The sequence below is a fragment of the Peromyscus eremicus genome, chromosome 8a, assembly GCF_949786415.1.
Source record: "Peromyscus eremicus chromosome 8a, PerEre_H2_v1, whole genome shotgun sequence".
NCBI classification, from domain to species: Eukaryota; Metazoa; Chordata; class Mammalia; order Rodentia; family Cricetidae; genus Peromyscus; species Peromyscus eremicus.
Genome location: NC_081423.1, coordinates 77,374,513 through 77,398,278, shown reverse-complemented (window position 1 = coordinate 77,398,278; position 23,766 = coordinate 77,374,513). Strand labels below are relative to the sequence as shown.

At 46.1% G+C, this 23,766-nt stretch overlaps 1 protein-coding gene across 1 annotated transcript in view; it reads left to right on the top strand.

Annotated features, from left to right (window-relative positions):
• Positions 1-3,604: 3,604 nt before the first annotated feature.
• Acsf2 (acyl-CoA synthetase family member 2) overlaps positions 3,605-23,766 on the top strand; it is a 42,113-nt gene continuing 21,951 nt past the window's right edge. The window contains exon 1 of the mRNA XM_059271568.1: positions 3,605-3,788. Coding sequence (XP_059127551.1) covers positions 3,661-3,788 — 128 coding nt within the window. The 5' untranslated portion in view covers positions 3,605-3,660. The remainder of the gene's footprint in view (positions 3,789-23,766) is intronic.

Genomic DNA, 23,766 nt, shown 5'->3' with positions numbered 1-23,766 from the left:
AGGGAGGATCTTATGACCGTCTCCACTCATTCCTTCTCTTAGGGAAAGTCCAACAATAACAGTCCTGCTGGGAGTAGTCTTCTGTAAGTAGATACCACCTATCTGATGAAGGTGGTGGCTATTTACTCAGAGGGCTGTGCCCTCCTGTAACACCTGCTAATAATAGCTTCACTTAAAAAAACAAAAACAAAAACAAAGCAAACAAAAAACAGAACAAAGCAGAACATATTCCTTCCCTTTATGCACCATCACCCACAGACAGGATCTCTCAACACATTTATTTATTCATTATTTATTTAGAGACAGGGTCTCATTGTGTAGCCCTGGTTAGCTTGAGACTCACTATGTAGACCAGGTTGGCCTGGAACTCACAGAGATCTGTCTGCCTCTGCTTCTTGATGGTGAGATTAAAGATAGGTGCCACTGCTGTGGGATGTTCTGTATGGCAAATGTGTTGCTGATTGGTCAATAAATAAAACACTGATTGGCCATTGGCTAGGCAGGAAGTATAGGCAGGACAAGGAGGAGAATAAAGCTGGGAAGTAGAAGGCTGAGTGAGAGAGACACTGCCAGCCGCCACGATGACAAACAGCATGTGAAGATGCCGGTAAGCCACGAGCCACGTGGCAAGGTATAGATTAATGGAAATGGATTAATTTAAGCTGTAAGAACAGTTAGCAAGAAGCCTGCCACGGCCATACAGTTTGTAACCAATATAAGTCTCTGTGTTTACTTGGTCGGGTCTGAGCGGCTGTGGGACTGGTGGGTGAGAGAGATTTGTCCTGATTGTGGGCCAGGCAGGAAAACTTTAGCTACATGCCACCACACCCAGCTTTATGTACTCCAGGTTCGCCTGGAACTGGAAGCAGATTCTGCCTGTATGTGTAGCTGACCTTAGTTTATTATATTTTACTTTTTGTTATTGCTGTTGTTTTTTTAATGATCATTATTGTTGCTGTATATGTGTATGTATGATGCTGAGGAACAAACATAGGGCTTTCAACAAGACAAAAACTTCATTATTTTTACTTTTTGTCTTTTTCAAGACATGATTTTTCTGTGTAGACCATGCTGGTCTTGAACTCACAGATCCACCGGTCCATGGAGTGCTGGAACTAAAGGTGTGCATCACAATGCCCACCTTACTTTTTATTTGAGACAGGATCTTTCTAAATTGCCTAGACAGGACTTGACCTTTCAATCTTCCTGCCTCAGTCTCCCTAGAGTAGCCCGTATTACATATCTACACCACCAGGCCTGCAGATTCTCACAATCCATAATGTGAGAATATTGGCCTCCACCTCCCTCCTTCTCTCCTTTACCATTTCAACTAGGATAATTGCCAAGGCTAGTAGCAAGCATTGTATTCTCTTCTCTTTGCTTAAAATCTTTGGACACAGGAAAGCACGTTGGCAGACCTCTAATCCCAATACTTTGGACTAGGAGGCTGGAGGGTCAGGAGTTCAAGACCAGCATCAGTTACCTAGTAAGTCTGAAACCAGCCTGGGTTGCATGGTAGCTTGTCTCAAAAAAAAAAAAAAAAGCAACAGTAGCAGCCCAGGAGATGGCTCAGAGGGTAAAGTCCTTCCAACCAAGCATGGTGACCTGAGTTTAATCCTCTGGACCCACAGAGTGGAAGGAGAGACCCAGTTTCAACAAGTTGTCATCCGATCCCCATTGTGTACATGTACATGCGCAAATCACATCAAATTGGCTGTGGTGGTAATGTCTGTAATCCAAGGAGACAAATAGAGGCATGTTCAAAGTTCAAGTTCATCCTAGGATATATACCGAATGAGGTCAGCCTGAGCTATAGGAGACCCTGACTCAAAAAAAAAAAAAAAATGCTACTTTGATGTTGACATTATTAGCACCCCTCCTTTTTTTTTTTTTTTTTCCTCAGGCTGGCCTCAGAATCCCTTCTGTGTAGTTGAAGATGACCTTGAGTTCCTGATCCTCTGCCTCTATCTCCCTGGCTGGGATCACAGGCGGTTGTCTGTAAGTCCATTTTTGAAGCAGAGAAGGAAGGGATATTAGCCAGGGGAAGGGAATAAAGGCTTCCCAAGGCTAGCTCACAGTACAAGCAGAATAACAGAGAACTCATTTCCTTACCACCACCACCACACACACACACACACACACACACACACACACACATGTCCCCACCCCCGCCCATCCCCCCTCCCCTCATCCCCGCAAGCTTCATTCAGAGACTAGTCAGGAAGTGAAAGGGTCCTGGGGACCAGATTGTACCTCCACTGTAATGGGGCCATTATTTATCCAGGAGGGGGTCAGTGATTGGCCCAGGGTTATCCACCAAGCTTCCAGGTAGGGCTTGGATCCTGAACTTGGGATACCTGTCAGCCCCTCATTCTCTGAGTCTGGCCTTCAGAAGGCGCTGTATAAACTTAATTCGGAGGGTGTGCCCTAGCAAGCTCAGCTCTTCAAAGTCTCCCGTCCTGACTGGTTCTCCAGTGGAACACAGATTCCCTCAGAAAGATGCCAGAGAGATCTGTGGTCACTCTGGAGATCAAAGAGGGAGCAGCTAGATTACTCATGACCACAGTTGAACCAGGATTCTCAGAAAAAGGCAAAGGTTCACTAGGACAACCTCCGCCCTCAGCCAACTGTTCCTCCCTGCCCGACTTTCTTCATTTCCAAGTCAGGAGAGGAGAAGCCACCCTGCCAGGACCTGACTTCTCTTCTTCCTCTGGAGGAAAGATCGTTCAGGACAACGTAGGACTAGAAGCTGTAGGAGTTCCAGTGCTCAGACCCAGAAATAAGCAGTCACCTCTTCTAGGTCTTGTCGCCCATCCTTCTAGAATATATCCCAGAGGGCACAGCTAGAGTATTGAGTCTCTCACAAAGTCTCGGTCCTTTGGAGCCTAGGGAAGCAGTTGAGGAAATTACGTTTCAGGACCCAAGCTAGGGCAGAAAGGAGGATAGGATACAACGGACTCCAGTCCCTGAAGCCACCAGATCTTGTCTACCGGATACTCTTCTTGGAATGACATGGGATAAAGAAGGAAGGATGCCACGAGAGTTGCGGGGTCGAACTAAAGCTGACTCCTGGCCTTGGACCGCACAAGACCCCCGGTCCTAGAGTACAGAGGGGCTCACCCATCAGACTGGTTGGTCCTGAATGCCTTTCCTCCTCCCAGAGGCCCTCTGTTCCAGCTGGCAGCACTCAGGGGCGCTCGGGGCGGGGTTCCTTTGGCCTGTAGCTCACTACCCCGACAAGTCCCCACGTGACCCACAGTCTACTCGACTAGCCTTGAAGTTGCTATCTGGCCCATTATAGAGCCCTGATTGGTTTCCCGTTTATGAAACTCCTCGGCCCTCCAATCTTAGCCGGGTGATGATTGCAGGAAGGCCCTGTATTGTGCTGCAGAGCGGCTCTTGGGATCCCCGAAAACAAAAACAAAGAAAAACAAAGGTGGTCCTTCGAGGGCGGGCTTGGAGGGCTGCAGTTCCCACGCGAAGGTGGCCACTTCCCGGCCTCTCCTCGCCCCGCCCCGCCCCGCCCCGCCAGGACCCAGTCCTCCTCACCCCATAGGCAGAGCGACCCTCCCGCCTCCCCGCCGGCTTCTTCTTCTTCAGCCCCCGCCTTGTTCACTTTCAAAGTTTACTCCGGGCCGGGACCTGCGGCGGAAGCGAGACATGGCTGTCTACCTCGGGATGCTGCGCCTCGGGAGGCTGTGTACCGCGAGCCTGGGGGCGCAGGGACCCCGGACGCTGCTCTCTCGGCCTTGGCAGAAGTCCAAGTTGCACTGTGCCCGTGCTCTCAGGTACCCCGAGCAGCTCCCCGAAAGGAGAGGGGGCTGGGCAGTCCCGAGGAGGCGGAGGGAACTTGGGAGTTCTGCAGAGTTTGGCAGGGACTGACCCCATTCTGGGTGGCCCTCACTCCCACCACTTAGGCAGAGGGAATAGCGGGCCTGGCTGGGGTCTGGGGCTGCTTGCTGGTAGCGGCAGTAGTCCTAGACAGAGTTCAAATTCTAGATCAGGATTCTGTATGCGTCCCGTGTGGCACACACAGCCAGGAGTGTAGGCTTTTAACAGCATACCCGAGGAACAGGGTTGAGTGCGGCCAGGACACTCTCAGCTGTATCTGCTTCGGTGAAAAACTTGGGACGGTTTAGGGGTCCTCAGGGAACTGAGTATAGCAGTTCCTTCTCTCTGTTTTCTTTTCTTTCTTTTTTCTTTTTCAAGACAGAGTTTCTCTGTGTAGCCCTGACTATCCTGGAACTCTCTCTGTAGACCAGGCTGGCCTCGAACTCACAGAGATCCACCTGCCTCTGCCTCCCGAGTGCTGGGATTAAAGGCTTGCACCACCACCACCTGGTTTCTTCCCTCTGTTTTCAATCATTGCCACTTACTTCTGAGTCTGATGCAAGGGCTGGGAAGGGGTTTGGCAGGAGAGGGTTGGTTGAATAAAGCTAATGTGGTCAGGCACTGAAGGGACTGTGGGAGATTGCCCCCGTGGGAAAAGCCAAGGTTGGGAGAGCTGTCTGTGCAATAAGGTCGAGTGGTGGTATCTTCTGCATCCAGTAGGGGGAAGGCCTGCACATGGCTGATCATGCTCTGCCATACGGTCTGGCAAGCTATTAAGCCTACTGTCCGTACTATGCCGGCTGTGGGCTTGGGCAGGAGAAGTGGAAACACAGTCGAGAGAGGGATATACCTCTGCAAACTAGGTTTAAAGACACTACTAAGACGGCAAGGGGTGGTGCGTGAGAGTCCCAGGCCAGCCTGGTCTACAGAGTGAGTCCCAGGCCAGCCTGGTCTACAGAGTGAGTTCCAGGACAGCCAGGGCTACTACACAAAGAAGCCTTGTCTCAAATTCCCTACCTCCAATAAAAAGATATTTCTGAGAAGAAGTTGGACAGATAACTTGGAAGATGCCTTTTTGACCGGAACTCTCAGATTACCACCTTCTGAAAACTAGGAAGCAAGTAGTAATGTGTGTGTGTGTGTGTGTGTGTGTGTGTGTGTGTGAACTCTCAGATTACCACCTTCTAAAAACTAGGAAGCAAGTAGTAATGTGTGTGTGTGTGTGTGTGTGTGTGTGTGAACTCTCAGATTACCACCTTCTAAAAACTAGGAAGCAGGCAATAATGTGTGTGTGTGTGTGTTTGTGTGTGTGTGTGTGTGTGTGTGTGTGTGATGCATGCTGAATAGGCACTCTACCACTGAGGTCCATGCCCAGCCCCTATAAAGCCCTTTAATATCTCTCTGCCTTGTTTCCTGAGGAGACCTACAGATCACGGCTGGGTAGTGAAATGGGCCCACTAGAGGGGTGGGGGGGGCACTTTTTAAGGGAGGTTCTCCTGCGTCTCTCTCCTCTCTATTGTCTCTCTAGGCTAACTTGACCTTACCCGATCCCTAGTTGACCGGTCTCACCTTTGAACTCCTGAGTATCCCTGCAAGGTGTGAGGACTCTGAAGAGAGAAGTTTTCCCCCAAAGTACATATAGTTTTTGATACTAAAGCAGATCCAGCATTACATAATAGTGCTTTGATTTGTGTGTGTGGTTCATATGGATGGGTGTGTGTGTGTGTGTGTGTGTGTGTGTGTGTGTGTGTGTGTGTAGAGGTGCACATGTGTGTCCGGGCACCTGTTTTAAGTGCAGGGGAAGGCAAATGCTCAGTGTCGGATGTTCTCCTTGATCTGTCTCTACCTTACTGTTTGGAGCGAGGGTCTTTGACTGAGCCTGGAGCTCACTGAGTTGGTGAGGCTGGCTAGCCAATGACTTCTAGGGATCTTTCCTTTTCGCTCTCCCTCTCCCTAGCACTGAGAGGTTACAGATGGCTGAGCAACTGTGCCCAGCTTTTGTGTGAGTGCTGGGGATCCAAACTCTGTTCCTTATGCCTGCACAGCGCTTTACGGACTGAAGCATTTCTCTAGCTAGCTCTAACATTCCTGATCTTTGACCTTTTCCTGTGTAAACAAAGCAGGTCACTTACTTGCCTCAGGCCTGTGACCTCTGAGGATTTCAGTGTCAGGGCCTCAGAGAAACCGTGTCGGGAAGAGACCTGTTTATCCAGAGGAAAAAAAGACGTCCTGAGCATCTGGCTCAACTTCTTCCCGTTCCTCTCCTGTTTGCATCCTTCCTTGCTGTCTGTGGGTGCTTTTGTGTGGTTTGTCTTCTGCTCTCCCCTGCAGAAGCCTCCCCCGGGGCATCTCAAATAGTTAACACTTTCTGAAGGCATTCCTTCCCTGTGTCTAGCACCTAGGCCACGGCTCTCAGACCCGACCCGGTGGGAGGGTGAAGGAAAGGAGGGGAGCAATAATTGGATGGTGTGGGAAAGCTGTTGTCCTCTGGTCTCTCTGATGAGGTTAAAGGCAGGCTTTGCTGCCACCCAGCACAGCAAGTCAGTCACTCCAGGTCCATATTTGGGTTTTGTTTGTGTTTTGGAGGCAGGGTCTTGGTGTGTGTAACCCAGGCTGACCTGCAACCTGAAGCCATCAATCTTCCTGCCTCAGCTTCTGGAACTGTGAAATTACAGGCGTGTATCATCATGCCCAGCTCGGGTTGCTGGTTTTGCTGGACAGGAAAGAACAAGAATTTGAAGCCAGCCTGTCTTGAGATACAAACCTGGCTCCTAATCTCTGAGTGTGGTTACTTTGTTGCTAATAATGAATTCTTTTTTTTTTGTTTTTCGAGACAGGGTTTCTCTGTAGTTTTGCACCTTTTCTGGAACTCACTTTGTAGCCCAGGCTGGCCTCGAACTCACAGAGATCCACCTGCCTCTGCCTCCCGAGTCCTGGGATTAAAGGCGTGCGCCACCATTGCCCGGCTTAATAATGAATTCTTACCTGCTGGCTTGCTGTCCGATTGCTCTCAGCCTTTCCTTTGAGGTGGGGCTGACCCTGGATAGCTAAGATTTAGACTTGATCTGGACCCTTTGCAATTCCATCAAAGGTCAAGAGTATTGAACCCGCCCCCATCCCTGACTCCAACCCCCAGCCCCAACGACTGGGGCTCTGTACAGTGGTCTCAAGGGGGAAGCCTGCAGGACAGGGGCCCGAACCCTAGGTGTTTCAGACTTAAGAAATCTCTCCCATCATTTTTTTTCTTCCTTCTCCTTTTCTTTCTTTTATTAGCAGAACCAGAAATCAAACCCAGAATCTTGTACAGGTTATGCAACGGGTATCCTCTGCTCACTTGTTTCGTAGGGAGACTTTGTTAATACTCAAACAACAACTTTGCATGTATTTTCTCTTTGTATCCATAAATGCACATCTACCGGCCGTTCTGTTTAGGATGCTGAGTGAGTGCTCTTGCCAAGCAAGTATTGCGTTCGAAATCTTTATTGCGGTTCTGATTCCTAAGGAGTTCTTTGTAGTCTGCTTCCTTCATAGGTTGTGGGTTCTTTCAGGGAGGTTATATTGAGTCATCATAGGACTTTATGGTATAATTACATATGGTAAATTGCATGGATCTTAAATGTATTGCTCAGTGAATAAATGGTTTGTTTTCTATTTGCTCTAACTGAACGCCAGAGAACAGAGCAATTTGTGAGCCTCCCCTCCCTATGAGAGATTCATTTAGCTCAGAGTTCTGAAGGATGATGGGAGTCCAAGAGCACAGTGCCAGCATCTACTTGGCACCAGTGAGAGCCATCCTGCTGGGTCATGACATGGCCTAGGGCATCACGTGGTGAGACCCAGAAAAGATGCCAAGGAGAGTCCTTTCAAAGAAAAGTTACTCCCTCTATAACCCATTAATCCACAGAAACATGGATGGATTACTCCATTCCCAAGTGCAGAGGCCTCATGATCCAAAGGTTACATTTTCTCTTTCTTTCTCTCTTTTCTGAGACAGGGTTTCTCTGTGCCTTGGCTGTCCTGGAACTCGCTTCGTAGACCAGGCTGGCCTTGAACTCACAGAGATCCCCTCTCTCTACCTCCAAAGTGCTGGGATTAAAGGCATGCACCACCATGCCTGGCCAGAAGTTACATTCTAAGAATCATTACCATATGAATTTGAAGATCATTCAAACCATGGCATGTTTACTCATTACCTGGCTTCCCAAGGGACAGAACTTTCTTCTTCTCTCCTTTTCTTCTTTTCCTTCCTTCCTTTCTTGTTTTATTTATTTTATTTAATAATTTAAAACAAATTACTTTTATGCACATGGATGTCTTGTCTGTATGTATGTCTGTGTACCACAGACTTGCCTGGTGTCCCCAGAAGCCAGAAAAGGGCATCAGGTCCTTTGGAGCTGGATTTCAAGATGGCTGTGAGCCACTGTGTGGGTGTTAGGAACTGAACCTGAGTCCTCTGGAAGAGCAACCAGTGCTTTTTAATTGTTGAGACACCTCTTTAGCTCTTTCTTGCTTTATTTTTTGAGATGGGACCTCATGATGTAGAGGTCCAGAGGGGCCTCAGACTCACAGCAATCGCCCGGTCTCAGCCTCCCAGTGCTGGAATTACAGCTATGAGCCTCCACACCCAGCTGTACTTTTTACTTCTTCCTTCTCATTTATATGGGTTCCTTTTCTTTACTTAAATGCTTGAGGAGAACAATTTAAGGAAGATGTATGTTGGCTCACGGATTGAGGGCAAAGTCCATCGTGGCCGGGAGGACATGATGGCAAGAGTGTCATTTTGTGTCCACAGTCAGGAAAGGAAGAGAAAATGAATGCTGGCACTCAGCCCTCCTTCTCCTTTCTACACAGTCTGGGATCCCGGCCTGTGGGACGGTGCCGCTCACATCCGGATTAGCTCTTCCTCCCTCAGTAAGCCTCTTTGGAAACACCCTTGAAGACACTCTCCAGCTCTGTGATTCCAAGTCCAGTCAATTGTACCATGATTAACCACCCACAGTGTGTGTGCATGTGTGAGTGAGTGTGTGCATGAGCTCTGGATTTCAGACCTAGGACCTTGCACACACTCTGTGTTCAAGTGCTCAGCCACTGGGTTGGTTTCAACACCACCCTCAGGTCTAAGTTTTTCCTTTCCTCATGTTTTTATTTACATATCGTGTTCACCTTGGTCAGAGTTAATTTTCCCCTCTGCTGAGGACCCGGAAACATTTTCAGAAGTATTTATTTACTTGAGTGTATTGGTCCATGCTTGACAATGGGGCCTAGGGATTGAACTGGGTCTTCTTTAGGCTTAGCCAAAAGGACCTTAAACTGTTGAGGACTGTCATGGTCACTGAGGACTCTTTTTAGGGAGAAGTGTTTGTATTTGCTTGTTTGTTTTTTATTGAGATAGGGTCTCTTTCTATAGCCAAGGTTAGCCTCAAACTCATAATACCTCTCGTGCCTCAGCCTTGGAAATTCTGAATTATAACCATGAGTTACCACACCTGTGGTTTTTTTTTTTTTTGGCCGGGGGGGGGGGGGGGGGCCCGGGGGGGCAGGGAGTGGCGTACAGGTCAAGGTCTCACTCTGTAGCCAGGCTGGTCTGGAACTCCGTAGACCAAGCTGTCCCAACACTCATGGCAGTCATCCTGCCTCATCCTCCTGTGTGGTAGGATTATACAAGTGTGGTGGTGTACACGTATAATCCTACCACACTTGCTCTCTGAGGGCCTTTTAAGAGCATCATGTTATTTTTGTGCTCTTAGTGACCACTGTCTAATTGGCCTTGGGTTAAGAAAATGGCCACTTATTAATGCTCTCATTTGGATTTTGTCACAAGTACATGTTGGTTTTCTGGAATAAGAGTTGCAGGTTGTAGCTGGTGTAAGTATATCGTCCTATGTGCAGTAGATAAGCATCGGAACTTTCTGGCTGGAGATGTAGCTCAGTGATACAGTGCTCATCAAGCATGCCTGGGGCCCTGCGATCTATCCCCAACACACAATAACAAAACAAATATTGTGATTTTATTTCAGGATAGGCGGCCTCAGACATACACTCTGAAATTAATACGATAAAAAGCTATGCACAGGGATACACACCTGCACTTTCAGCATGGGGTGTGGAGGCAGGAGGATTATTTAACGCTGGGTTTGCAGGTCCAAGATTATCCTTCCTACCAACCAACTAGATGGTCAATCACTATGCCTGTGTCTAAAAATAGAGCAATAACCCCCCAGGATGTTGATGACTGATGGCAGATAGGCTGAGGGAGTGGTATCTTGGGACAATAAATCTCAGGGTGGTATGCAAGGGAGCTGGGGGAAGAGAGCCTGATTTTGAGTCCACAAGTCACCTCATCATGTGATATTTTAGATACCCTAGTGAAGAAGGCATTAACCCTCTAGACTTTTTTCTTTTTTTGAGGCAAGATCTGACTGACCCAGGCTGAGCTGGAACTTACTATGTAGCCCAGGTTAGCCTCAGACTCACAGTGGTCCTCCTCTCTTAGCCTGCTGAGTACAGGAATCACAGGCGGGAGCTACTATACGTTCATTGCTTTTTTATTATTATTGTTATTATTTTAGATTTTATTAATTTGATTTGACTTGTATGTACCTGTATGTATTTCTGTGAGTGTATGACACATGTGTGTGGGTGCTCATAGAAGCCAAAAGAAAGTGTTGGATCCCCTGGAGCTGGGGTGACAGTTGATTGTGAGCCGATTAATGTGTGTGCTGCCAACTGAATTGGGTCCTCTCGAAGAGCAGAAATTGCTCTCAACCACTGAGTCATCTCTCTAGCCCCTAACATTCCCCCCCTCCAAGGAGATAGAGTTTTGCTATATTGCCCAGTTAATTCCATAGTCCTGGGCTTAAGTGATCCTCCTGCCTCAGCTTCCCAAATAATTAGAACATGAGTATCATCATGTCTGGCAAACTTCTTTCACTTTTTTCCCTCTTAATCATATTAAAATAATAAAAAGCCACACATGGTGGTATACACCTTTAATTTCAGCACTTGGGATGTGGAGGGAAGATTATCTAATGCCAATCTAAGCTACATATTGGGTTTGAGGCTAGCCTGGGCTACATAATACAGGACACTCTGTCTAATACATCTAAATTAGGGAAGATTGCTCAGTGGGAGAAAAGCATAAGACAGCAAGCCTGATGATGACCTTAGTTTAATACCCAGGACCTACTGTGTAGGTAGAACATGAAGAGAATAAACTTCAAGTATTTTCCTCTGACCTCCATGCATATGCCATTACATGCTCTGCCCCCACCAAATACACACAAACAAATACATGTAACTAATGTTTTTAATTATCAGAAAAAAAGTGAAGTAAAATTTCAAACAAGAAATATGCAAGATATAACATAATACGTGATAGAATAATTAACACCTGTGTCCCCATTACTCAGAAATACAACTTAGCCATACTTAATTTCAGAAGGGTTATCAGTGGAAGAAATAAACCATTACAGATAAAACTGAAGTCCCCTCCCCATTTTTAAAGTTTTTTTTTAAAAATTTATTTGTTTGTATTTTATGTTCATTGGTGTTTTGCCTGCATGTATGTCTGTGTGAGGGTGTTGAGTCCCCTGGAACAGGAGTTACAGACAGTTGTAAGCTGCCATGTGGGTGCTGGGAATTGAACCCAGATCCTCTGGAAGAGCAGCCAGTGCTCTTAAGTGCTGAGCATCTCTCCAGCCCCATTTTTAAAGTTTTTATTTTATGTGTGTGGCTGTTTCGCCTGCATGTACGTCGTCTGTACAGCATGTGCATGCAGTGTGCATGGAGGTCAGAAGAGGGCGTCAGATCCCCTGGAACTGGAATTATAGAGGATTTGAGCCAAGGATTGTGAGCTGCCGTGTGGGTGCTGGGAATCTAACCCTGGTCCTCTGGAAAAGCAGCAGGGCTCTGAACTGCTGAGCCACACCCTCAGCCCTGATGTCTCCTTTATATCTTCCCTGTCATAAATCTAATTGTGTTGTAGCAAAGCAGGTCTTATGCTTTGTTTCTTTATACCAGGATTGAATTCAGAGCCTTTATATAGCCTAAACATTCTCTGACACTGAGCTACACCATAACCTGGTTTATACTTGTGACATATCCCTGAGCCAACAGGTGATATATTGTATCATTTGGTGTATACAGTTTACATTTGTTAGGCCTGTAAAGCACATGTAGTCATTCCATGTGAACGCTTTTTTTGTTTTTGTGTTTGTATACAGGCTACGTATTATACTGGTGTGAACAAAGCTAGCACATTAGTTCTCTCAAGAGCAGGCATCTGCTCACGCTGATGCCCGGGGATGTGGATTCTCGGCTTTCCCTGCTGCACAGCAGTCCGTGGCATGAGTGTCATGTGGAGCAGCAGGGTTGCTGAGTCGGGGAGCTGACACTGCAGCTCTTCAGGGTACTGTCCTGGAAGATCTGTGCTGTTGTGACTCCCAGCAACATCCAAATCTTGCTGTTTCCCTAGAGTGCTGCCAGTACTTAGAGTGGTCGGACTTTGAAGCATTTCCGGGGCCACCCTGCTGTGGTTTTAAGTTTACACGCCTAAGGCTATCAGTGCGTTTGTCTCTTGAAATATTTGCTGGCCATCTCTCCTGTGATTCTTCCATTCTTATTATTTGCTTATTTATTGTGGTAGATTATGTGTCCTTGATAATTCCTGGGGATTTTAAAAAGCATGCTAGGTTCAAAAGATGGCTCAGTGGTTAAGAGCTCTAGTATTGCTCTTGTAGAGGATCCCAGTTGGTTTCCAGCGCTCACTTCAGGTGGTTCATGATTGCTTGTAATGCCAACTTCGGAGGGATCCGATGCCTTTTGTCTCTGATGACACCAGCACTCATGTGCACATACCCACATGTACACACACACACATAACTAAAATTAAAATAAATGTTTTTTGTTTTTTGTTTTTTTAAAGCACGCTAGGGCTGGGCAGTGGTGGTATATGCCTTTAATCCCAGCACTCAGGAGGCAGAGGCAGGTGGATTTCTGTGAGTTCGAGGCCAGCCTGGTTTACAAAGCAAGTTCCAGGACAGCCAGAGCTGTTACACAGAGAAACTGTATCTCAAAAAGCCAAAGCAAAAAAAAGGCAGGCTAGGGGCTGGAGAGATGCTCAGTGGTTAAGAACACTTGCTGTTTTTACAGAGGACCCAGGTTTAGTTCCCACACCCACAGGGCAGCTCACAGCCATATATAACTCCATTTGTAGGGGATCTAATGCCTTCTTTTGGCCTCTATGGACACCAGGCATTCACATGGTGCACAGACATGTATTCTGGCAAAACACTCATGAGCTTAATAAAATAATAAAAATCAATCTTCTACAAAACAAGCTAGAAGCCAATCTTTTGTCTCTTCCATATTAAATAAAATTCGTAAACCCAGGAGGTGTTTGTCTTCTATTGCCAGTGCTATGGGTCGAACCCGGAGCCTCGAATGTGCTGGAAAGTGCTCTGTTGTTGAGCCGCATCCCCAGCTCCACTTCTTTATGTATTTCTTTCGCTTTGCATCTTTTCTGGTTTACAAAGCAAGTTCCAGGACAGCCAGAGCTGTTACACAGAGAAACTGTATCTCAAAAAGCCAAAGCAAAAAAAAGGCAGGCTAGGGGCTGGAGAGATGCTCAGTGGTTAAGAACACTTGCTGTTTTTACAGAGGACCCAGGGTTAGTTCCCACACCCACAGGGCAGCTCACAGCCATATATAACTCCATTTGTAGGGGATCTAATGCCTTCTTATAATATTTTTATTATGTTAAAATGTAGAACATCAAGTTGTCATTTTAGCACATATTAATTATACATAATATGGGTTTCTTTGTGGCATTTTCATACATATGCATAATGTATGAAATCATATATATCCCATACTTTCTCTTATCCTCTTCCTGCTCCCAGAGAGTCGCCTTTCTAGTTTCATGGTGTGTGTGCGCATGAGTGCGTGCGCGCGTATGTATGTGAGTTACATTAGGGTTGTTTACAGGAGCAGAGGTGTGACTTTTATAGGAGCTTGGACATCTTACCAGTGGCTACACCGCTGAAGAAAATGTCCCCTCCCCCCATCAACTGTTACTTTTGTGTAAATCTCCTGAGGTGGGGTGCTCATGAGCCCCTTTTCCTCCCATGACAGGATGTTGACAGGCCCAATCTGGCCTCGGTTGTGTGCTGGTAATCACAGCTTCTCAGGAAACTCAGTGTTCGGTACATCTCCTCCACCTTCCCTCAGCTCTTAATTCTTTACACCTCTTCATCTGAGATGTTCCCTGAACCTTGGAATGGATGATGTAGATGGCCCATCTCTGGACAGGCATTCAGCAGTCACTTATTCACTGTACTTTGACCATTTATAAATCTCGGCACTCACTACTGACCAAAGCTCCCACCTAAGCTGACTGCACAGCATCACTAGTCTGTGGTTATTGAGAAGCTAGTTTTATGCGCACAAGATGTCCTGGGTTTTGTTTCATTGAGATGGGCTCTCATGTAGCTCAGGCTAGCCTCAAAGTCACTGTGTAGTCAAGGATGACCTTGAACTCTAGATCCTCCTGCCTTCACCTCCCAGGTGCTGAGTTTCCAGGTGTGAGCTGTCATGCTTGGCCCACTTGCTTGGCTTAGTCTTATTGATCATTTACATTTTTCTTTTTGATATTTTATTTTTAATTATGCATGAGGGGAAGGTTTGTGCATGTGAGTGCAGGTTCCCTTCGCAGCCTGAAGAGGATGTTGGATTCACGGGAGCTGGAATTACAGGCAATTGTGAGCTGCCTGATGTAGGTGCTGGGAGCCAAATTCTTTTAAAGCAGTGCTTGCTCTTAACCAGTGAGCCATCTCCCCAACCATATTTTTTTCTTATTAAAAAAAAAAAAAATCGCCTGGCGGTGGTGGCGCACACCTATAATCCCAGCACTCGGGAGGCAGAGGCAGGCGGATCTCTGAGTATGAGGCTCTCTGAGTTTGAGGCCAGCCTGGTCTACAGACACTGTGAGTTTCAGGACAGTCAGGGCTACACAGAGAAACCCTGTTAAAAACCAACCTCTGCCCCCAAAAATTATATGTTCCCTGGGTGTGGTGGCACACAGCTTTAATCTTAGCATCTGGAAAGCAGAGGCAGGTGGATCTCCATGAGTTCAAGGCCAGCCTTATCTACATAGGGAGTTCCAGGATAGCCAGGACTACATAGTATGACCTTGTCTCAAAAAGCCAAAGTAAATAGATTAATTAATTAAATTAAAAACTAAAAATAAATAAATTTACGTTTATGATGTATGTGCCATGTCATGAATGTGGAGGTCAGAGGACAACTTGTGGGAGTTGGTTTTATCTGTGTTCAGGGATTGATCTCAAGTCTGGCAGCCAACCCCTCTGCCTGCAGGGCCAGCTAGTTCACTGACCTTGCATCAGATACCAGTGAAGGAAGGGGACAAAGGTCAGTGCTAGTTCATGACTTGGGGCTAATTGGCAATTGCTTTCAATTTCATTTTAAAAGCTTTGCTGGTGGCTGGCGCGATACTTTCATTAGCTGACCCTAGCTTGGGAGATGCTTCTGTGGTTCTGGGTACCTGGCATCTGTTCTACCATCTTTCCTCTCTAGTGGTGTCTGAAAAGATCAAGAGGCCTTGCCCAGGGCCTGGGGCATTTCAGACTCCCAGCAGGGTCCACCTGTGACCTCTGGTTCAACTTCCAAGGATCAGAACGATAGGTATGGTTTCAGGAGGCAAAACAAACAGTTCCTCCTCATGGGCCTGTTTGCTCAGGCATTATCAATAGCCCTGCCTCGGTGGCTCCTTGGAGCCTAGCTCTGCTGTGGCTGTGTTTGACCCAGACAAAATTGAGTAATCCTTTGTGTTGGGGGTGATGATTGCTGCCCACCCTGAAATTTGACAGAATGCCTCAGACTCCACCTGGGATTCCTTGGGCCAGCCACCTGTGTCTTCTGTCCAGGTTTTGTGAGACAGGGCCTGGCAAGGAGTGTGAGACCCTCTGGGTTTGCCTTTCCTGGGAGCTATGGAGACAGAACCCAATGGTTGGTGCTGGGAGGAGAAAGGTGAGCTGGACCCCTGAGGACTGGAGAGTGAGCTGAGGTAATGAATTAAGTGCCACAAACAGATTATAGAAAGAGCCATGTGTGTACTTGAGGGCAGACGGGATCCCTATAGGGGGAGTGCTAGGGGGACTCCTGCTGAGAACTCTTCTGGGAGAGGTATCCAGAGCCCTACCCCTTCAGTGGGTTCTGTAGCAAGGCCACTAGGGGAGGCTGTGACTGGGCTGCAGCGGAAAGAGCAATGTGTTCAGAAAGGATCTAGGCTTGCTACCTGCCAGTGCTGGACCTTCAGGAAGCAAACCTCTTGCTATTTTTTTTAAATAGAATTATTAATATATATATATATATATATATATATATATATATATATATATAATTTTGTTATTACATTTATCCATCTACAAATTCACACATGGATTCCACGGCACCTGTCTGAAGGTCAGAGAACACTGTGAAAGTCACTTCTTGCTGGGCGGTAGCGGCGCACACCTTTAATCCCAGCACTCAGGAGGCAAAGGCAGGCAGATCTCTGGTCTACAAAGTGAGTTCCAGGAAAGGCGCAAAACTACACAGAGAAACCCTGTCACGGAAAAAAAAGAAATTCACTTCTCTCCTTCCACCTTGTGGACCCCAGGATCAAACTCAGGTCATCAGGCTTAGCAGCAAGCTCCCGCTGAGCCATCTCACTGACCCCTAGTGTGTGTGTGTGTGTGTGTGTGTGTGTGTGTGTGTGTGTGTAATATTACACATATTATATATATTTAAAAGTTTCATGTGCATGGGTGTTTTTCCTGAATGTGTTATCTGTGTATGGTGTGTTTGCCTGGTGTCCAGGAGGCCAGAAGAGAGTGTCAGATCTCCAGGGACTGGAGTTACCTACCGTTTGGTTGTGAGACACCCTGTGGGTCATCTGGAAGAGCAGCTGGTGCTCTTTATTTAGAGGAGCTCAGAAGGAGAAAGCAACACACGGCAGAGTCCTGGGGTGGGCTTCTCAAGGAAGAGTTACTTTGTTGTAGTTTGAGACTGTCTTAGCATAGCTGACCTCAGACTCGCTGTGGAGTTGAGGATCGTCTTGAACTCTTTTTTTTTTTTTTTTTTGTTTTTTGTTTTTTGTTTTTGGTTTTTGGTTTTTCGAGACCGGGTTTCTCTGCATAGTTTTGGTGCCTGTCCTGGATCTCGCTCAGTAGATCAGGCTAACCTGAAACTCACAGAGATCCACCTGCCTCTGCCTCCCGAGTGCTGGGATTAAAGGCGTCTGCCGCCGCCACCACCACCCCTCCCGACAGTCTTAATCTTCATGTCTCTACTTCTTTTATTTCCAAACAATGTTGCTTTGTGTAGCCTGGGCATGGCCTGAAAAACTTCCTCTTCCTCTTGCCTTCTGGTTGCTGGAGTTACTGGCCTGCAACACCCATGCAGCTCAGTGCTTCTTGATTGGCAGCTCACCCCCTTTCTCTAATTCCCAGGAGCTCTCAGCGCTAGGGCTGAGGACAGCACCTTGGTGAGGGGTGCATTTCACAGTCATCATGGCTCCTGCACCCATTGCCATAATAAAAGATAAAATCATTCTTTTATTAATCTTCTAGTCGGGGAGCTTTGTTTAGGCTTTTTGGGGTTTGTTTGTTTCTTTTCTTTTTCTTTTTTTCTTTTTCTTTTTCTTTTTCTTTCTTTCTTTTTTTTTTTTTTTTTGAGACAGGGTTTCTCTGTGTTGCCTTGGCTGTCCTGGAACTCACTCTGTAGCCCAGGCCAGACTAGAATTCAGAGATCCACCTGCCTCTGCCTTCCGAGCACTGGGATTAAAGGTGTGCATGGCGGCCACTACCACCACCACCACCTGGCAGTGTTGTGGAATAATCTTTTTGCACACTGTGAAGATGTGTCTTTGTCAAGGAGCCTTCTGATTGCTTTAATAAAGAATTGAATGACCAGTAGCTAGGTAGAAAGAGGTTAGGTGAAATTTCTGGACAGAGGGAGAAGAGGAGGAGATAAATCTAGGTGCAGGAGAGATGCCGGAGAACACAGAGAGGAAACAGGAAGTGTAAGATGGAAGAGAGGTAAAAAGCCTCAAGGCAAAACATAGATTAATATAAGTGGATTAATTTAAGTTGTAAGTGCTGGTGGGACAAACCCAAGCTATAGGCCAGCTTTCGTAATTAAGTGTCTGTTTCTTTTTTTGTGAGCTGATGGCCCAAAGAAAATGCTGTTTACAAACGACACCCAACATGGGGTCACATATATCCACATAAGGCCTGAGAAAGCATAAAAAAAGAGTTCAGAACACGGAGTCAAAGGTGGCTTCCCGGTGACCATCGTCTCTCCAGCGTATAGAGACCCGGCTACTGACCCCTGCCTGTGGGAAGGAACCAGCTGCTAGCACCGTGTGCTGAGCTGAGCTGAGCTGCTGCTGACATGGCAGTTTAAGATTTGTCTCACGAGGTCAGAAAATGCTGCAGATGCTTAGTAAAGCCAAGTCCAGACACATACACACACAAAAAAAAAAAACTCAGAAAAAGATACAGTATGTTTAAAAATGTGCTTAGATGCTAAAGAAAGAAAAGAAATGGGAATAGACAGTCATAGAAAAAATAGTTTAAAAATAATAAAATAAAGTCTTTAAAGATAAAATAAAGTAATATAAAAATAAACCACTTAAGGATGAAGATTATTATTATTATTATTATTATTATTATTATTATTTTTCGAGACAGGGTTTCTCTGTGTAGCTTTGTGCCTTTCCTGGAACTCGCTTTGTAGACCAGGCTGGCCTCGAACTCAGAGAGATACGCCTGCCTCTGCCTTCCGAGTGCTGGGATTAAAGGCGTGCGCCACTACCGCCCGGAAGAATATTATAGCACAGGGAGTTTGAACCTTTTATGGTGCTTTGTTAATTTTGAATTTTTTTTTTAACGCTGGTGAACAGAGAACAGCAGCTGCTGAGAAACGTTGGATTATGGGAGGACTGCTGAGTTAAATCAGCCTTTATACTTTGGAGATGTCTTGACTTCAGAATGGAAGTCCAGAAATGTGTTATGTTGCAGGAGAGGTTATGCTTTTGTTTCCACAGGAAACAAAAAGCTATGGATTCCTTCAAAACTAATAAAGATCAGATTTGATTGGGGAAGATTTCCTGAAAATCTTGACGATGAACAAAGAAATAAACCTAGAAAAACTACAAGACAGGTGATGTATATTTTACCTGCTCAGACACCAGTGAAAATGGGTGACCCAGGTGATCCAGCCTCTCAGAGGGCCTCTGTTGCAGTTTTCTTAGAGTTCTAAATTCAGAACGGCTTCAAGTCTGCTGGCTGAGATGGTCCAGCCTCACAGACTATTCTAGCCAGAACTGCAGCTAAGCCTTGCACTTTCCCATTGCACAGAGACTGGACAACAAATGATGCAGCTAGCTTTCCCAGGACTTGACCATTATCCCAATTTTTACAGGGTCCCCTAAAGATATCATTTCCCCCAGACAACAGGAAGCAGTCTAGAAAACATGATGCCAACATTCCAAAGAGGCAGGGTGGGTGGTTATTGGTTGTTTGGTGAGTTATGGATGTTTGTCATCATTTAGATAATACCTGATAGTTGTTCTTATTGTATATAGTTTTACTGTGTTAGAGTTAAAACCTTTTTTATTTAGACAAAAAGGGGGAAATGTTGTGGAATAATCTTTCTGTATACTATGAAGATGTGTCTTTGCTAAGGCACCTTCTGATTGCTTTATTTATTTATTTTTGTTTTTGTTTTTCGAGACAGGGTTTCTCTGTGTAGCTTTGCGCCTTTCCTGGATCTCGCTCTGTAGACCAGGCTGGCCTCGAACTCACAAAGATCCGCCTGCCTCTGCCTCCCAGTGCTGGGATTAAAGGTGTGCGCCACCACCGCCCAGCTGATTGCTTTAATAAAGAGCTGAATGGCCAATAGCTAGGCAGGAAGAGGTTAGGTGGAATTTCTGGCCAGAGGAAGAAGATGAATCTAGGTGCAGCAAAGATGCCAGAGATCATGGAGGGGAAACAGGAGGTGCAAGATGGAAGAGAGGTAAAATGCCAGGAGGCAAAATGTAGATTAATACAAATGTGTTAATTTAAGTTATAAGATCTAGTGGGACAAGTCTAAGCTACAGGCCGAGCCTTCGTAATTAATAATAAGTCTCCATATCTTTTTTATATTTTTGGTTGTGAGCCTAGCCTTAATGGCTCAGCCATCTCTCTGGCCCCTCCGTGTCTTTTTTTTTTTAATACACCCCTGCCTCTAGTACAGTGCTGGGAGTTGAATCCCAGGCCTCAGAAGTGCTAAGCAGAAGCTCCACACTGGTCTGTACCCTCCATTCTAAGGCCTATGCTTTTACTGTTGCTTTTGTTTTGTTTACTTTTATTTTGTGAGCATTTTGCTTACATGTATGTATGTGCACCACATGCCTGGGGAGGCCAGAAAAGGGCTTCAAATCACCCACAACTGGAGTTACAGATGGTTGTCAGCTGCCATATGGGTGCTGAGAACTGAACCTGGGTCTTCTGTGCAAGAGGGCCGGTAAATACCCTTAACCGCTGAACCATCCCTCTGCCCCCACCCTTTTTCCTTTCCTTTTCTTTTTTTTTTTTTTTTTTCTTTTTCTTTTTTTTTTTTTCTTTTTTCCAAGACAGGGTTTCTCTGTACAGCCCTGGCTGCCCTGGAACTTGCTCTGTAGACCAGGCTGGCCTCGAACTCAGAGATCCACCTGCTTCCCGAATGCTGGAGCTAAAGGTGTACATCACCATGCTCAGGTTTCTCTCTCTCTCTCTCTCTCTCTCTCTCTCTCTCTCTCTCTCTCTCTCTCCAGTTAGTTGGCCTTGAGCCAATATGTAGTCAAGGATGATCTTGAACTTCTGATCTTCCTGTCTCTACCTTCCAAGTGCTGGGATTAGATGTGCACCACCACAACCAGTTTATGCAGCTCTAGGACATCAAACTCAGGGTTTCATGCATGCTGGGCAAGCATTCTGCCAGCTGAGTTATCCATCCCCAGCCTCTCTGAGGCAATTTTGAATTCTGCATTGCAGTCCCGTCTCTAGACTTTTTAGTATGAGCCGTCATACTAATTGCACACAGTCAGTAAGAACACCTGATTTAGGATCCAGGCTGAGCTACCGTCCACTTGAGCTGCTGTTAGGACCACTGCAGAACACTCTTTCATAAGAATGCTCCCCCACTCCCCCAGACAGGGTTTCTGTCTGTCCTGGAACTGGTTCTATAGACCAGGCTGGCCTCAAACTCACAGAGATCGGCCTGCCAAATGCTGAGATTTAAAGGCGAATGCCACCACCAGCAGGCTCACAAGGATGCTTTTTAAAAAGATTTTACTGCATTTTATTTTTGACTTATGTGTATATGTGTGAGTATATGCATGTGTATGATTGCCTGCAGAGGCCAGAGGAGGGTGTCAGATCCCTTGGAGCTGAGTCCTGAGCTGCCTGATGTGAATGCTGGGAACCAAACTCCCATCATTTGCAAGGGCAGCAAGCCCTCTACCAGCAGGGCTACACCCCCAGTCTCCTGTTTATCATTTTCATAAAGCGGAATCATTAATTCCTTGAGTTGCCATTAAAGTCTCTCTATTGACTTTCTTAGAAATTGCGTTGTAAAACTGGTCGTCTGGGTGGATTTACCACTCCTCTCTGGAATGTTCTTCCAGTGTTACCTTCTGGACCAAAGCTTAGTATCCAGGAAACCTTATCCTATCAATAAGCAATGTGTAATAAGCTCTCAGCCCTGTTCCTGCAGAATGCATATCCATGTCTGAGACGAATTGCAGGGTGCAGTCCCAGCGCACAATGAACTCTGCACAGAGCACATACACTTCCGTCTTGTTTATTGGAACCCCCAGAAGCAAAGGCCTAAAACATTTAGAAAAGAACTTCTTTTCCAGAGGAGTTTCTAAGCTAGAAACCACCAACAGATGCATTTCCTTGGCTTGCCTGGCATTATTTACTGATGTGTGTACATATTTTGCACAGACGTTAATTCATGCTGCTTAAAACAAAAAGGAATGGCAAGTAGATCCAGCAATCTGCTGTTTAGTTTATTGGTTATGACTGTATCAATGGTAGCTCAATTCCTACAGGATTTTTAAAACTTTATGTTGAAGTATACTAAAGACCCAGAAAAGTATGCTTTTAAAATTTTATTTTTTTACTATTATTGCTGTGGGGCACGTTCACCTGAGTATCAGGTCACACTCGTGTCGGTCAGGGGACCACTTTGTGGAGCTGGTTCTCCCTTCTACCTTCAAGTGGGTTTGGAGGATTGAACTCAAGATTGTCAGGCTCCTGGGCAAGTGCTCCTACCTATCCTGCCATCTCTACAGCCCTAGAGTATGCTTATTTTAAGTGAGTATTGGTGACCGAGCTGGGCCACCCAAGGCCTTACGCATCTAAGCCAGTGCTATACTGCTACTCCTTCCTCAGCCCTTTGACTTTGTGTTCCCTTTTATTTCCTTGTTGTGTTTTGAGACAGGATATCATATAGTCAAGGCTGGCCTCTCTCACTGTGTAGCCAAGGATGGCCTTTAACCCCCCAATCCATCTTCTTCAACCTCTGAAGTTGCTGGGATCACAGACGAGCACAACCACGCTTAGCATGTGTGCTATCCAGGGCTTTGTGCATGTTTTGAAAGCATTCTACCAACTGAGTTTTGCCCCAGCTCTGTTTATTTATTTATTTTTTATTTTTTATTTTATTTTATTTTATTTTATTTTATTTTATTTTATTTTGGTTTTTCGAGACAGGGTTTCTCTGTGTAGCTTTGCGCCTTTTCCTGGAACTCACTTGGTAGCCCAGGCTGTTTATTTATTTTTTAATTGGCGGATGGTGGAGTTGAGACAGAGTCTGTAGCCCAAGCTGTCTTGGAACTTAACTGTGTTAACCAGGCTGTCCTTGAACTTGGGATAATCCCCTGACTCTGCCTCCCAAGTACTGATTGGAGAGCACCATCATGCCCAGTTTCCCCAACCCTGTTTAATTTTGTCTGGAGATAGGGTCTCACTAAATTACACAGGCTATGTGTAGTGTGGTAGTACACCTGCAGCTTGGGAGGAGGCAGGAGGATCATGAGTTTGTGACCAGCCTGGACTACACAGGAGCTTCAAGTCATCCTCAATTTCATAGAAAGACCAAGAAAGGGAGAGAGGGAGAGATGGAAGGAAGGAGGGAGGGAGGAAGGGATGGATGGACAAGTGCAGTTGCTGGTCTTGAACTTTCAGCTCTCCTGCCTCGGGTTCCCAAATAATTGGGATTGTTAGGACAAAAGCTATGTTCACCCATCCACTCCAATACTCTAAATTGAGATGAGATTAAGTCAATGTGGCCGTCTTTGGGACACAGGTCACATGTGCACCGTGGCACAAGCATCCACGCAGACATATGAAAAAAGCACACACACACGCGCACACACACACACACACACACTCACACACACACCCTGCTCCATTAGCATAGCCTCTCTTCCTTGGAAACTCTTATCTTGTCTGTGGTTTGTCCTGCTTCAGGCCATGTTATTTTTGGAATTGTAGGTGACTGCAGATTTAGAAGGATGAATACGTCTATACCTTCAATCTTAAAGAGAAGTAAGATAGTTATCTCTGCTTTCTAGGTAGACACTTCTGTAGGCTGCAGAGTCAAGGGGACAGTTGCAAAATGGAGACAGAGGTACCAGGCTTTCTTGTGGGCTGGAGTCTATAGTCTTTAGCAAAGGCAACCTCTAAATACCTCTTACAAGATTGCAGGTGTGAGCCACCACTCCCCACAGTCTCCCAGCCCCTCCCTCCCTCCCTCCCTGCCTCCCTCCCTCCCTCCCTCCCTCCCTCCCTCTTTCCCCTCCCTTTTCTTGCTGGGAAATCAAACCCCATCCTCTCTGCAAGA